This window comes from Coregonus lavaretus (genome assembly GCF_964263955.1).
Source record: "Coregonus lavaretus genome assembly, contig: HAP1_SCAFFOLD_365, whole genome shotgun sequence".
Classification (NCBI taxonomy): domain Eukaryota; kingdom Metazoa; phylum Chordata; class Actinopteri; order Salmoniformes; family Salmonidae; genus Coregonus; species Coregonus lavaretus.
This window is the reverse complement of record NW_028158526.1, coordinates 92511-107500: the sequence shown is the minus strand read 5'-3', so window position 1 is coordinate 107500 and position 14990 is coordinate 92511. Positions and strand designations below refer to the sequence as shown.

At 48.0% G+C, this 14990-nt stretch overlaps 1 protein-coding gene across 1 annotated transcript in view; it reads right to left on the bottom strand.

The window, feature by feature from the left end:
- The window catches only part of nhsa (Nance-Horan syndrome a (congenital cataracts and dental anomalies)), a gene marked incomplete at its 5' end in the record, with an annotated part of 194478 nt that overhangs the window by 105031 nt on the left and 74457 nt on the right, over positions 1–14990 (bottom strand). Inside the window, 2 exons of the mRNA XM_084198091.1 lie at positions 7413–7448; positions 10016–10152. Of these exons, the coding sequence (XP_084054217.1) occupies positions 7413–7448; positions 10016–10152 (173 nt within the window). The remainder of the gene's footprint in view (positions 1–7412; positions 7449–10015; positions 10153–14990) is intronic.

The window sequence follows — 14990 nt, the reverse complement described above, 5'->3', positions numbered from 1 at the left end:
AGAGAGAGCAGCTAGATAGAGGGAGAGAGAGCAGCTAGATAGAGGGAGAGAGAGCAGCTAGATAGAGGGAGAGAGAGCAGCTAGATAGAGGGTGAGAGAGCAGCTAGATAGAGGGTGAGAGAGCAGCTAGATAGAGGGAGAGAGAGCAGCTAGATAGAGGGAGAGAGAGCAGCTAGATAGAGGGTGAGAGAGCAGCTAGATAGAGGGTGAGAGAACAGCTAGATAGAGGGAGAGAGAGCAGCTAGATAGAGGGAGAGAGAGCAGTTAGATAGAGGGAGAGAGAGCAGCTAGATAGAGGGAGAGAGAGCAGCTAGATAGAGGGAGAGAGAGCAGCTAGATCGAGGGAGAAGCTAGATCGAGGGAGAAGCTAGATCGAGGGAGAGAGAGCAGCTAGATCGAGGGAGAGAGAGCAGCTAGATCGAGGGAGAGAGAGCAGCTAGACCGAGGGAGAGAGAGAGCAGCTAGACCGAGGGAGAGAGAGCAGCTAGACAGAGGGAGAGAGAGCAGCTAGATAGAGGGTGAGAGTGCAGCTAGATAGAGGGAGAGAGAGCAGCTAGATAGAGGGAGAGAGAGCAGCTAGATAGAGGGAGAGAGAGCAGCTAGATAGAGGGAGAGAGAGCAGCTAGATAGAGGGAGAGAGAGCAGCTAGATAGAGGGAGAGAGAGCAGCTAGACAGAGGGAGAGAGAGCAGCTAGATAGAGGGAGAGAGAGCAGCTAGACAGAGGGAGAGAGAGCAGCTAGATAGAGGGAAAGAGAACAGCTAGATAGAGGGAGAGAGAGCAGCTAGATAGAGGGAGAGAGAGCAGCTAGATAGAGGGAGAGAGAGCAGCTAGATAGAGGGAGAGAGAGCAGCTAGACAGAGGGAGAGAGAGCAGCGAGACAGAGGGAGAGAGAGCAGTGAGACAGAGGGAGAGCAGCTAGATAGAGGGAGAGAGAGCAGCTAGATAGAGGGAGAGAGAGCAGTGAGACAGAGGGAGAGCAGCTAGATAGAGGGAGAGAGAGCAGCTAGATAGAGGGAGAGAGGGCAGCTAGACAGAGGGAGAGAGAGCAGCTAGATAGAGGGAGAGAGAGCAGCTAGATAGAGGGAGAGAGAGCAGCTAGATAGAGGGAGAGAGAGCAGCTAGATAGAGGGAGAGAGAGCAGCTAGATAGAGGGTGAGAGAGCAGCTAGATAGAGGGAGAGAGAGCAGCTAGATAGAGGGAGAGAGAGCAGCTAGATAGAGGGAGAGAGAGCAGCTAGATAGAGGGAGAGAGAGCAGCTAGATAGAGGGAGAGAGAGCAGCTAGATAGAGGGAGAGAGAGCAGCTAGATAGAGGGAGAGAGAGCAGCTAGATAGAGGGAGAGAGAGCAGCTAGATAGAGGGAGAGAGAGCAGCTAGATAGAGGGAGAGAGAGCAGCTAGATAGAGGGAGAGAGAGCAGCTAGATAGAGGGAGAGAGAGCAGCTAGATAGAGGGAGAGAGAGCAGCGAGACAGAGGGAGAGAGAGCAGTGAGACAGAGGGAGAGCAGCTAGATAGAGGGAGAGAGAGCAGCTAGATAGAGGGAGAGAGAGCAGTGAGACAGAGGGAGAGCAGCTAGATAGAGGGAGAGAGAGCAGCTAGACAGAGGGAGAGAGAGCAGCTAGATAGAGGGAGAGAGAGCAGCTAGATAGAGGGAGAGAGAGCAGCTAGATAGAGGGAGAGAGAGCAGCTAGATAGAGGGTGAGAGAGCAGCTAGATAGAGGGAGAGAGAGCAGCTAGATAGAGGGAGAGAGAGCAGCTAGATAGAGGGAGAGAGAGCAGCTAGATAGAGGGTGAGAGAGCAGCTAGATAGAGGGAGAGAGAGCAGCTAGATAGAGGGAGAGAGAGCAGCTAGATAGAGGGAGAGAGAGCAGCTAGATAGAGGGAGAGAGAGCAGCTAGATAGAGGGGGAGAGAGCAGCTAGATAGAGGGAGAGAGAGCAGCTAGATAGAGGGAGAGAGAGCAGCTAGATAGAGGGAGAGAGAGCAGCTAGATAGAGGGAGAGAGAGCAGCTAGATAGAGGGAGAGAGAGCAGCTAGATAGAGGGAGAGAGAGCAGCTAGATAGAGGGAGAGAGAGCAGCTAGATAGAGGGAGAGAGAGCAGCTAGATAGAGGGAGAGAGAGCAGCTAGATAGAGGGTGAGAGAGCAGCTAGATAGAGGGTGAGAGAGCAGCTAGATAGAGGGAGAGAGAGCAGCTAGATAGAGGGAGAGAGAGCAGCTAGATAGAGGGTGAGAGAGCAGCTAGATAGAGGGTGAGAGAACAGCTAGATAGAGGGAGAGAGAGCAGCTAGATAGAGGGAGAGAGAGCAGTTAGATAGAGGGAGAGAGAGCAGCTAGATAGAGGGAGAGAGAGCAGCTAGATAGAGGGAGAGAGAGCAGCTAGATCGAGGGAGAAGCTAGATCGAGGGAGAAGCTAGATCGAGGGAGAGAGAGCAGCTAGATCGAGGGAGAGAGAGCAGCTAGATCGAGGGAGAGAGAGCAGCTAGACCGAGGGAGAGAGAGAGCAGCTAGACCGAGGGAGAGAGAGCAGCTAGACAGAGGGAGAGAGAGCAGCTAGATAGAGGGTGAGAGTGCAGCTAGATAGAGGGAGAGAGAGCAGCTAGATAGAGGGAGAGAGAGCAGCTAGATAGAGGGAGAGAGAGCAGCTAGATAGAGGGAGAGAGAGCAGCTAGATAGAGGGAGAGAGAGCAGCTAGATAGAGGGAGAGAGAGCAGCTAGACAGAGGGAGAGAGAGCAGCTAGATAGAGGGAGAGAGAGCAGCTAGACAGAGGGAGAGAGAGCAGCTAGATAGAGGGAAAGAGAACAGCTAGACAGAGGGAGAGAGAGCAGCTAGATAGAGGGAGAGAGAGCAGCTAGATAGAGGGAGAGAGAGCAGCTAGATAGAGGGAGAGAGAGCAGCTAGATAGAGGGAGAGAGAGCAGCTAGACAGAGGGAGAGAGAGCAGCGAGACAGAGGGAGAGAGAGCAGTGAGACAGAGGGAGAGCAGCTAGATAGAGGGAGAGAGAGCAGCTAGATAGAGGGAGAGAGAGCAGTGAGACAGAGGGAGAGCAGCTAGATAGAGGGAGAGAGAGCAGCTAGATAGAGGGAGAGAGGGCAGCTAGACAGAGGGAGAGAGAGCAGCTAGATAGAGGGAGAGAGAGCAGCTAGATAGAGGGAGAGAGAGCAGCTAGATAGAGGGAGAGAGAGCAGCTAGATAGAGGGTGAGAGAGCAGCTAGATAGAGGGAGAGAGAGCAGCTAGATAGAGGGAGAGAGAGCAGCTAGATAGAGGGAGAGAGAGCAGCTAGATAGAGGGAGAGAGAGCAGCTAGATAGAGGGAGAGAGAGCAGCTAGATAGAGGGAGAGAGAGCAGTTAGATAGAGGGAGAGAGAGCAGCTAGATAGAGGGAGAGAGAGCAGCTAGATAGAGGGAGAGAGAGCAGCTAGATAGAGGGAGAGAGAGCAGCTAGATAGAGGGAGAGAGAGCAGCTAGATAGAGGGAGAGAGAGCAGCTAGATAGAGGGAGAGAGAGCAGCGAGACAGAGGGAGAGAGAGCAGTGAGACAGAGGGAGAGCAGCTAGATAGAGGGAGAGAGAGCAGCTAGATAGAGGGAGAGAGAGCAGTGAGACAGAGGGAGAGCAGCTAGATAGAGGGAGAGAGAGCAGCTAGACAGAGGGAGAGAGAGCAGCTAGATAGAGGGAGAGAGAGCAGCTAGATAGAGGGAGAGAGAGCAGCTAGATAGAGGGAGAGAGAGCAGCTAGATAGAGGGAGAGAGAGCAGCTAGATAGAGGGTGAGAGAGCAGCTAGATAGAGGGAGAGAGAGCAGCTAGACAGAGGGAGAGAGAGCAGCTAGATAGAGAGAGAGAGAGCAGCTAGATAGAGGGAGAGAGAGCAGCTAGATAGAGGGAGAGAGAGCAGCTAGATAGAGGGAAAGAGAACAGCTAGACAGAGGGAGAGAGAGCAGCTAGATAGAGGGAGAGAGAGCAGCTAGATAGAGGGAGAGAGAGCAGCTAGATAGAGGGAGAGAGAGCAGCTAGATAGAGGGAGAGAGAGCAGCTAGATAGAGGGAGAGAGAGCAGCTAGACAGAGGGAGAGAGAGCAGCGAGACAGAGGGAGAGAGAGCAGTGAGACAGAGGGAGAGCAGCTAGATAGAGGGAGAGAGAGCAGCTAGATAGAGGGAGAGAGAGCAGTGAGACAGAGGGAGAGCAGCTAGATAGAGGGAGAGAGAGCAGCTAGATAGAGGGAGAGAGGGCAGCTAGACAGAGGGAGAGAGAGCAGCTAGATAGAGGGAGAGAGAGCAGCTAGATAGAGGGAGAGAGAGCAGCTAGATAGAGGGAGAGAGAGCAGCTAGATAGAGGGTGAGAGAGCAGCTAGATAGAGGGTGAGAGAGCAGCTAGATAGAGGGAGAGAGAGCAGCTAGACAGAGGGAGAGAGAGCAGCTAGATAGAGGGAGAGAGAGCAGCTAGATAGAGGGAGAGAGAGCAGCTAGATAGAGGGAGAGAGAGCAGCTAGATAGAGGGTGAGAGAGCAGCTAGATAGAGGGTGAGAGAGCAGCTAGATAGAGGGAGAGAGAGCAGCTAGACAGAGGGAGAGAGAGCAGCTAGATAGAGAGAGAGAGAGCAGCTAGATAGAGGGAGAGAGAGCAGCTAGATAGAGGGAGAGAGAGCAGCTAGATAGAGGGAGAGAGAGCAGCTAGATAGAGGGAGAGAGAGCAGCTAGATAGAGGGAGAGAGAGCAGCTAGATAGAGGGAGAGAGAGCAGCTAGACAGAGGGAGAGAGAGCAGCTAGACAGAGGGAGAGAGAGCAGCTAGATAGAGGGAGAGAGAGCAGCTAGATAGAGGGAGAGAGAGCAGCTAGATAGAGGGAGAGAGAGCAGCTAGATAGAGGGAGAGAGAGCAGCTAGATAGAGGGAGAGAGAGCAGCTAGATAGAGGGAGAGAGAGCAGCTAGATAGAGGGAGAGAGAGCAGCTAGATAGAGGGAGAGAGAGCAGCGAGACAGAGGGAGAGAGAGCAGTGAGACAGAGTGAGAGCAGCTAGATAGAGGGAGAGAGAGCAGCTAGATAGAGGGAGAGAGAGCAGTGAGACAGAGGGAGAGCAGCTAGATAGAGGGAGAGAGAGCAGCTAGATAGAGGGAGAGAGGGCAGCTAGACAGAGGGAGAGAGAGCAGATAGATAGAGGGAGAGAGAGCAGCTAGATAGAGGGAGAGAGAGCAGCTAGATAGAGGGAGAGAGAGCAGCTAGATAGAGGGAGAGCAGCTAGATAGAGGGAGAGAGAGCAGCTAGATAGAGGGAGAGAGGGCAGCTAGACAGAGGGAGAGAGAGCAGCTAGATAGAGGGAGAGAGAGCAGCTAGATAGAGGGAGAGAGAGCAGCTAGATAGAGGGAGAGAGAGCAGCTAGATAGAGGGAGAGAGAGCAGCTAGATAGAGGGAGAGAGAGCAGCTAGATAGAGGGTGAGAGAGCAGCTAGATAGAGGGAGAGAGAGCAGCTAGACAGAGGGAGAGAGAGAGCAGCTAGATAGAGGGAGAGAGCAGCTAGATAGAGGGAGAGAGAGCAGCTAGATAGAGGGAGAGAGAGCAGCTAGATAGAGGGTGAGAGAGCAGCTAGATAGAGGGAGAGAGAGCAGCTAGATAGAGGGAGAGAGAGCAGCTAGATAGAGGGAGAGAGAGCAGCTAGATAGAGGGAGAGAGAGCAGCTAGATAGAGGGAGAGAGAGCAGCTAGATAGAGGGAGAGAGAGCAGCTAGACAGAGGGAGAGAGAGAGCAGCTAGATAGAGGGAGAGAGAGCAGCTAGATAGAGGGAGAGAGAGCAGCTAGACAGAGGGAGAGAGAGCAGCGAGACAGAGGGAGAGAGAGCAGTGAGACAGAGGGAGAGCAGCTAGATAGAGGGAGAGAGAGCAGCTAGATAGAGGGAGAGAGGGCAGCTAGACAGAGGGAGAGAGAGCAGCTAGATAGAGGGAGAGAGAGCAGCTAGATAGAGGGAGAGAGAGCAGCTAGATAGAGGGAGAGAGAGCAGCTAGATAGAGGGAGAGAGAGCAGCTAGATAGAGGGTGAGAGAGCAGCTAGATAGAGGGAGAGAGAGCAGCTAGACAGAGGGAGAGAGAGCAGCTAGATAGAGAGAGAGAGAGCAGCTAGATAGAGGGAGAGAGAGCAGCGAGACAGAGGGAGAGAGAGCAGTGAGACAGAGGGAGAGCAGCTAGATAGAGGGAGAGAGAGCAGCTAGATAGAGGGAGAGAGAGCAGTGAGACAGAGGGAGAGCAGCTAGATAGAGGGAGAGAGAGCAGCTAGATAGAGGGAGAGAGGGCAGCTAGACAGAGGGAGAGAGAGCAGCTAGATAGAGGGAGAGAGAGCAGCTAGATAGAGGGAGAGAGAGCAGCTAGATAGAGGGAGAGAGAGCAGCTAGATAGAGGGAGAGAGAGCAGCTAGATAGAGGGAGAGCAGCTAGATAGAGGGAGAGAGAGCAGCTAGACAGAGGGAGAGAGAGAGCAGCTAGATAGAGGGAGAGAGCAGCTACATAGAGGGAGAGAGAGCAGCTAGATAGAGGGAGAGAGAGCAGCTAGATAGAGGGAGAGAGAGCAGCTAGATAGAGGGTGAGAGAGCAGCTAGATAGAGGGAGAGAGAGCAGCTAGATAGAGGGAGAGAGAGCAGCTAGATAGAGGGAGAGAGAGCAGCTAGATAGAGGGAGAGAGAGCAGCTAGATAGAGGGAGAGAGAGCAGCTAGATAGAGGGAGAGAGAGCAGCTAGATAGAGGGTGAGAGAGCAGCTAGATAGAGGGAGAGAGAGCAGCTAGATAGAGGGAGAGAGAGAGCAGCTAGATAGAGGGAGAGAGAGCAGCTAGATAGAGGGAGAGAGAGCAGCTAGATAGAGGGAGAGAGAGCAGCTAGATAGAGGGAGAGAGAGCAGCTAGATAGAGGGAGAGAGAGCAGCTAGATAGAGGGTGAGAGTGCAGCTAGATAGAGGGAGAGAGAGCAGCTAGATAGAGGGTGAGAGAGTAGCTAGATAGAGGGAGAGAGAGCAGCTAGATAGAGGGAGAGAGAGCAGCTAGATAGAGGGAGAGAGAGCAGCTAGATAGAGGAGAGAGAGCAGCTAGATAGAGGGAGAGAGAGCAGCTAGATAGAGGGAGAGAGAGCAGCTAGATAGAGGGAGAGAGAGCAGCTAGATAGAGGGAGAGAGAGCAGCTAGACAGAGGGAGAGAGAGCAGCTAGATAGAGGAGAGAGAGTCACCAGGTGTTTGTTTATGTCCTGAAAGAGAGCTAAATAAACGAGTTACATCACAGAGCAGACAGAACGGCCCAGGAACCCAGGACCTCTGACCTGATCACCTGCAAGATGAAGGATTATTGAGACGCTTCCCAGATCCATGAATGACTGAGGAGAAACTGAACAGGATGCAGAGTTCAAACCCAAGGAACACATTGGTAACCCTTATCCTTCCTGTTTATCTTGGTCTGTTCTAACTGCTGATCTGGTTTCCCCTGCTGATGAAGAGGAGAAACATACATGGCACAGAAATACAGGAATATTTCATCATTCACATGCATCTCAATGGAAATGAACAAAGAAATGCTGCATTTCAGGATTAAGTAGTATAAATTAATTTGAATTGACACATGCAGACAGGTGCATCTGGAAATGAAAAATGAAAAACTGATGCAACCTTTTTGTGTGTTTTGTGAACAAACACATATTTTCACAATAACTGATGAGTGGACCACACATTTACAGTGCATTCAGAAAGTATTCAGACCCCTTTACTTTTTCCACATTTTGTTACGTTACAGACTTATTCTAAAATGTATTAAATTATGTTTTTCCATCAATCTACACACAATGCCCCATAATGGCAAAGCGAAAACAGGTTTTTATAATTTTTTGCAAATGTATTAAGATAAAAAACAAAAATACCTTATTTACATAAGTATTCAGACCCTTTGCTATGAGACTCGAAATTGAGCTCAGGTGCATCCTGTTTCCATTGATCAACCTTGAGATGTTTCTACAACTTGATTGGAGTCCACCTGTGGTAAATTCAATTGATTGGACATGATTTGGAAAGGCACACACCTGTCTATATAAGGTCCCACAGTTGACAATGCATGTCAGAGCAAAAACCAAGTCATGAGGTCGAAGGAATTGTCCGTAGAGCTCCGAGACAGGATTGTGTCGAGGCACAGATCTGGGGAAGGGTACCAAAACATTTCTGCAGTATTGAAGGTCCCCAAGAACACAGTGGCCTCCATCATTCTTAAATGGAAGAAGTTTGGAACCACCAAGACTCTTCCTAGAGCTGGCCGCCCGGCCAAACTGAGCAATCGGGGGAGAAGGGCCTTGGTCAGGGAGGTGACCAAGAACCCGATGGTCACTCTGATAGAGCTCCAGAGTTCCTCTGTGGAGATGGGAGAACCTTCCAGAAGGACAACCATCTCTGCAGCACTCCACCAATCACGTCTTTATGGTAGAGTGGGCAGACGGAAGCCACTCCTCAGTAAAAGGCACACGACAGCCCGCTTGGAGTTTGCCAAAAGGCACCTAAAGACTCTCAGACCATGAGAAACAAGATTCTCTGGTCTGATTAAACCAAGATTGAACTCTTTGGCCTGAATGCCAAGCATTACGTCTGGAGGAAACCTGGCACCATCCCTACGGTGAAGCATGGTGGTGGCAGCATCATGCTGTGGGATGTAGAGCATGGCGTTTGCAACGCCAGGGTTGTGGGTTCGATTCCCACGGGGGTCCAGTATAAAAAAAATAAAAATGAAAAAATAGCATGTATGCACTACTCACTAACTGTAAGTCGCTCTGGATAAGAGTGTCTGCTAAATGACTAAAATGTAATGTAAAATGGGATGTTTTTCAGCGGCAGGGACTGGGAGACTAGTCAGGAGCAAAGTACAGAGAGATCCTTGATGAAAACCTGCTCCAGAGCACTCAGGACCTCAGACTGGGGCGAAGGTTCACCTTCCAACAGGACAATGACCCTAAGCACACAGCCAAGACAAAGCAGGAGTGGCTTCGGGACAAGTCTCTGAATGTCCTTGAGTGGCCCAGCCAGAGCCCGGACTTGAACCTGATCGAACATCTCTGGAGAGACCTGAAAATAGCTGTGCAGTAACGCTCCCCATCCAACCTGAAAGAGCTTGAGAGGATCTGCAGAGAAGAATGGGAGAAACTCCCCAAATACAGGTGTGCCAAGCTTGTAGCGTCATACCCAAGAAGACTTGAGGCTGTGATCGCTGCCAAAGGTGCTTCAACAAAATACTGAGTAAAGGGTCTGAATACTTATGTAAATGTCATATGTTTTTTGTGTGTTTTTTTGTGCAAATTAAAATAAAAATAAAAGGTTTTTGCTTTGTCATTATGTGGTATTGTGTGTAGATTGATGAGGGAAAAAAACAATTTAATCCATTTTAGAATAAGGCTGTAACGTAACAAAATGAGGAAAAAGAATAAGGTTACGATGTTATTACCACAGACACATAATAATAATAATATAATAATAATAATAATAATAATATGCCATTTAGCAGACGCTTTTATCCAAAGCGACTTACAGTCATGCGTGCATACATTTTTGTGTATGGGTGGTCCCGGGGATCGAACCCACTACCTTGGCGTTACAAGCGCCGTGCTCTACCAGCTGAGCTACAGAGGACATAGATGGAGAACCAAAGAAAGGAGAAGAAAACTTGAAGTGACACATGTACATATTACCTGGACTAACCTGTACCCCCCCCCCCCCCCACATTGACTCGTTTTTTTTACTTTAGTTTATTTTGTAAATATTTTTTAAACTGCATTGTTGTTAAGGGCTTGTAAGTAAGCATTTCACGGTAAGGTCTACACCTGTTGTATTGCATGTGACAAATAACATTTGATTTGCCAGGAGTCCCTGTGTGAGGATGGAACATGTGTCATCAGACCACCATGGTCAACTAGCAAACACTGACGACTCAACATGCTGTGGCCCTGGAGGTTTTATCATAGAGAATGTCTGTAAGTATAAGTAAGTATATGTCTGTTATCCATAAGTTGGAAGTTGTGTTACCGTCGTCAGACTCCGGCCCCTCTGCTGTCTCCTCCTGACAGAGTGCGGTGAGGGGTACATGGGTATAGGGGGCGCCACCGAGACAGCGATGGTCACTCTGCGTCTTCTGCTGCTCGCTCGCTGTCTCTGCTGGTAATCTGACACACAGACACACGTAACATCTTTCAGCAATGAAAACAGTGAAACATGATTAACACAATTTACATTAAAAAAAAGTCATTTTAGTCATTTAGCAGACGCTCTTATCCAGGAGCAATTAGGGTTAAGTGCCTTGCTCAAGGGCACAGCAGCAGGTTTGTCGGCTCGGGGATTCGAACCAGCGACCTTTCGCTTACTGGGCTAAAGCTCTTAACCACTAGGCTACCTGCCGCCCGTACAATATGAAGAGAATTTCCAAAACGCTATATCCACCAAATGTTCCCATTTGTTTTTTTTCCATCAGAAATGATTATAGGTCCCTTCATGGTTATGTAAAATGTTACTGTTCTCATATTTTTAATTCATTTACTTTAGTGTGGATGGTTTTTGTTGTTGTTCCAAAACGCTCTATATCCAATGCTTATCTGGAACGGAATGTTCTTATCCTGTATATTTGACTGTGTTATGTGGTTGTCTCACCTAGTAATCTTAAAATGAATGCACTTATTGTAAGTCGCTCTGGATAAGAGCATCTGCTAAATGACTAAAATGTAAACTGTAAATGTTTTACATACAGAGCTTATATTACTGTATTGAATATTATTATTTTTCTTTATATATATATATTGATGTCCAACATATCATTTGTACATTTCTTTATAAAAATATAGTAACGTGTTACATTTAACTTTGTAAAACCTAGCAGTACTACTCATTTCTCTAAGAGTGAGGCGGATATATCATTTTGCAAAAAAATAGGATTGTCTCTCTGAAATGAAACCAAGTGAAAGATTTTAAACAAATACATATCTGTCAATGAATATCCCCATGCCATGATAGAAGTGGCGCCGGAGCAGATGGCTGCCGTTTTACAGCCCTCTAACCAATTGTACTATTATGTGTGTTTTCCGCGTTATTTGTAATTTATTATGTACATAATGCTTCTGCTAACGCCTCTTATGACCAAAAAGAGCTTCTGGATATCAGGACAGCGATTACTCACCTCGTATTGGACGAAGATTTTTCCTTCAACGAGTCGGACACAAAGGATATTCACCCGAAAAGTCCCAAATCCCTGTCATTCGCATGAGAAAGAGACAGAGATATCGTGGACGTAGGTCGGGGTGCCTTGTACGGATCCGACGGCGAGCAAGTAATCTGCCTCTTCCATCAATCTTATTAGCCAATGTTCAATCATTTGAGAACAAATTGGACGACCTAAGATTACGGTTATCCTACCAACGGGACATTAAAAACTGTAATATCTTATGTTTCACCGAGTCGTGGCTGAATGACGACATGGACAACATACAGCTGACATCGGCAGGATAGAACGGCTGACTCCGGTAAGACAAGGGGTGGCGGTCTGTGTATATTTGTAAACAACAGCTGGTGCACAAAATCTAATACTAAGGAAGTCTCGTGGTTTTGCTCACCTGAGGTAGAGTATCTCATGATAAGCTGTAGACCACACTATTTACCAAGAGAGTTTTCATCTATATTTTTCATAGCTGTCTATTTACCACCACAAACCGATGCTGGCATTAAGATTGCACTCAATGAGCTGTATAAGGCCATAAGTAAACAGGAAAACGCTCATCCAGAGGCAGCGCTCCTAGTGGCCGGGGACTTTAATGCAGGGAAACTTAAATCCGTTCTACCTAATTTCTACCAGCATGTTAAATGTGCAACCAGAGGGAGAAAAAAACTCTAGACCACCTTTACTCCACACACAGAGACGCATACAAAGCTCTCCCTCGCCCTCCATTTGGCAAATCTGACCATAACTCTATCCTCCTGATTCCTGCTTATAAGCAAAAACTAAAGCAGGAAGCACCAGTGACTCGGTTAATAAAAAAGTGGTCAGATGACGCAGATGCTAAGCTACAGGACTGTTTTGCTAGCACAGACTGGAATATGTTCCGGGATTCTTCCGATGGCATTGAGGAGTACACCACATCAGTCACTGACTTCATCAATGACGTCATCCCCACTGTGACTGTACGTACATACCCCAACCAGAAGCCATGGATTACAGGCAACATCCGCACTGAGCTAAAGGGTAGAGCTGCCGCTTTCAAGGACCGGGACTCTAACCCGGACGCTTAAAAGAAATCCCGCTATGCCCTCCGACGAACCATCAAACAGGCAAAGAGTCAATACAGGACTAAGATCGAATCGTACTACAATGGACTACTTAGGATAGCCAGTGGGACAACCACCACTGGGGGAGGGGAGAGGGGGGGGGGGGGGGTGTAGAAGGATTACTGTTAGACTATTCCAGGTGTTCCTTAAAGAGGTAGGGTTTCAAGTTTCTCCGGAAGGTGGTCTGAGACTCTGCTGTCCTGGCGTCGTGGGGGAGCTTGTTCCACCATTGGGGTGCCAGAGCAGCGAATAGCTGAGTGGGAACTGTGCTTCCGTAGAGGTAGGGGGGCCAGCAGGCCAGAGGTGGATGAACGTAGTGCCCTCGTTTGAGTGCAGGGTCTGATCAGAGCCTGAAGGTAAGGAGGTGACGTTCCCAAAGGACCTACAAAGGGAAGCACAGCCGCGAGCTGCCCAGTGACACAAGCCTACCAGACGAGCTAAATCACTTCTATGCTCGCTTTGAGGCAAGCAACACTGAAACATGCATGAGAGCACCAGCTGTTCCGGATGACTATGTTATCACGCTCTCCGTAGCCGATGTGAGTAAGACTTTTAAGCAGGTCAACATTCACAAGGCCGCAGGGCCAGACGGCTTACCAGGACGTGTACTCCGAGCATGTGCTGACCAACTGGCAAGTGTCTTCACTGACATTTTCAACATGTCCCTGACTGAGTCTGTAATACCAACATGTTTCAAGCAGACCACCGTAGTCCCTGTGCCCAAGGACACTAAGATAACCGACCCGTAGCACTCACACCTGTAGCCATGAAGTACTTTGAAAGGCTGGTCATGGCTCACATCAACACCATCATCCTGGAAACCCTAGACCCACTCCAATTTGCATCCCGCCCCAACAGATCCACAGATGATGCAATCTCTATTGCACTCCACCCTGCCCTTTCCCACCTGGACAAGAGGAACACATACGTGAGAATGCTATTCATTGACTACAGCTCAGCGTTCAACACCATAGTGCTCTCAAAGCTTATCACTAAGCTAAGGACCATGGGACTAAACACCTCCCTCTGCAACTGGATCCTGGACTTCCTGACGGGCCGCCCCCAGGTGGTAAGGTTAGGTAACAACACATCTGCCACGCTGATCCTCAACACGGGGGCCCCTCAGGGGTAAAATCCCCATCCTACTGTACTATATCTACTATCCCCATCCTACTGTACTATATCTACTATCCCCATCCTACTGTACTATATCTACTATCCCCATCCTACTGTAATATCCCCATCCTACTGTACTATATCTACTATCCCCATCCTACTGTACTATATCTACTATCCCCATCCTACTGTAATATCCCCATCCTACTGTACTATATCTACTATCCCCATCCTACTGTACTATATCTACTATCCCCATCCTACTGTACTATATCTACTATCCCCATCCTACTGTAATATCCCCATCCTACTGTACTATATCTACTATCCCCATCCTACTGTACTATATCTACTATCCCCATCCTACTGTACTATATCTACTATCCCCATCCTACTGTACTATATCTACTATCCCCATCCTACTGTACTATATCTACTATCCCCATCCTACTGTACTATATCTACTATCCCCATCCTACTGTACTATATCTACTATCCCCATCCTACTGTACTATATCTACTATCCCCATCCTACTGTACTATATATACTATCCCCATCCTACTGTACTATATCTACTATCCCCATCCTACTGTAATATCACCATACTACTGTACTATATCTACTATCCCCATACTACTGTACTATATCTACAATCCCCATCCTACTGTACTATATCTACTATCCCCATCCTACTGTACTATATCTACTATCCCCATCCAACTGTAATATCACCATACTACTGTACTATATCTACTATCCCCATCCTACTGTAATATCCCCATCCTACTGTACTATATCTACTATCCCCATCCTACTGTACTATATCTACTATCCCCATCCTACTGTAATATCCCCATCCTACTGTACTATATCTACTATCCCCATCCTACTGTACTATATCTACTATCCCCATCCTACTGTACTATATCTACTATCCCCATCCTACTGTAATATCCCCATCCTACTGTACTATATCTACTATCCCCATCCTACTGTACTATATCTACTATCCCCATCCTACTGTACTATATCTACTATCCCCATCCTACTGTACTATATCTACTATCCCCATCCTACTGTACTATATCTACTATCCCCATCCTACTGTACTATATCTACTATCCCCATCCTACTGTACTATATCTACTATCCCCATCCTACTGTACTATATCTACTATCCCCATCCTACTGTACTATATCTACTATCCCCATTCTACTGTACTATATCTACTATCCCCATTCTACTGTAATATCACCATACTACTGTACTATATCTACTATCCCCATCCTACTGTACTATCCCCATCCTACTGTACTATATCTACTATCCCCATCCTACTGTACTATATCTACTATCCCCATCCTACTGTACTATATCTACTATCCCCATCCTACTGTACTATATCTACTATCCCCATACTACTGTACTATATCTACTATCCCCATCCTACTGTACTATCCCCATCCTACTGTACTATATCTACTATCCCCATCCTACTGTACTATATCTACTATCCCCATCCTACTGTACTATATCTACTATCCCCATCCTACTGTAATATATCTACTATCCCC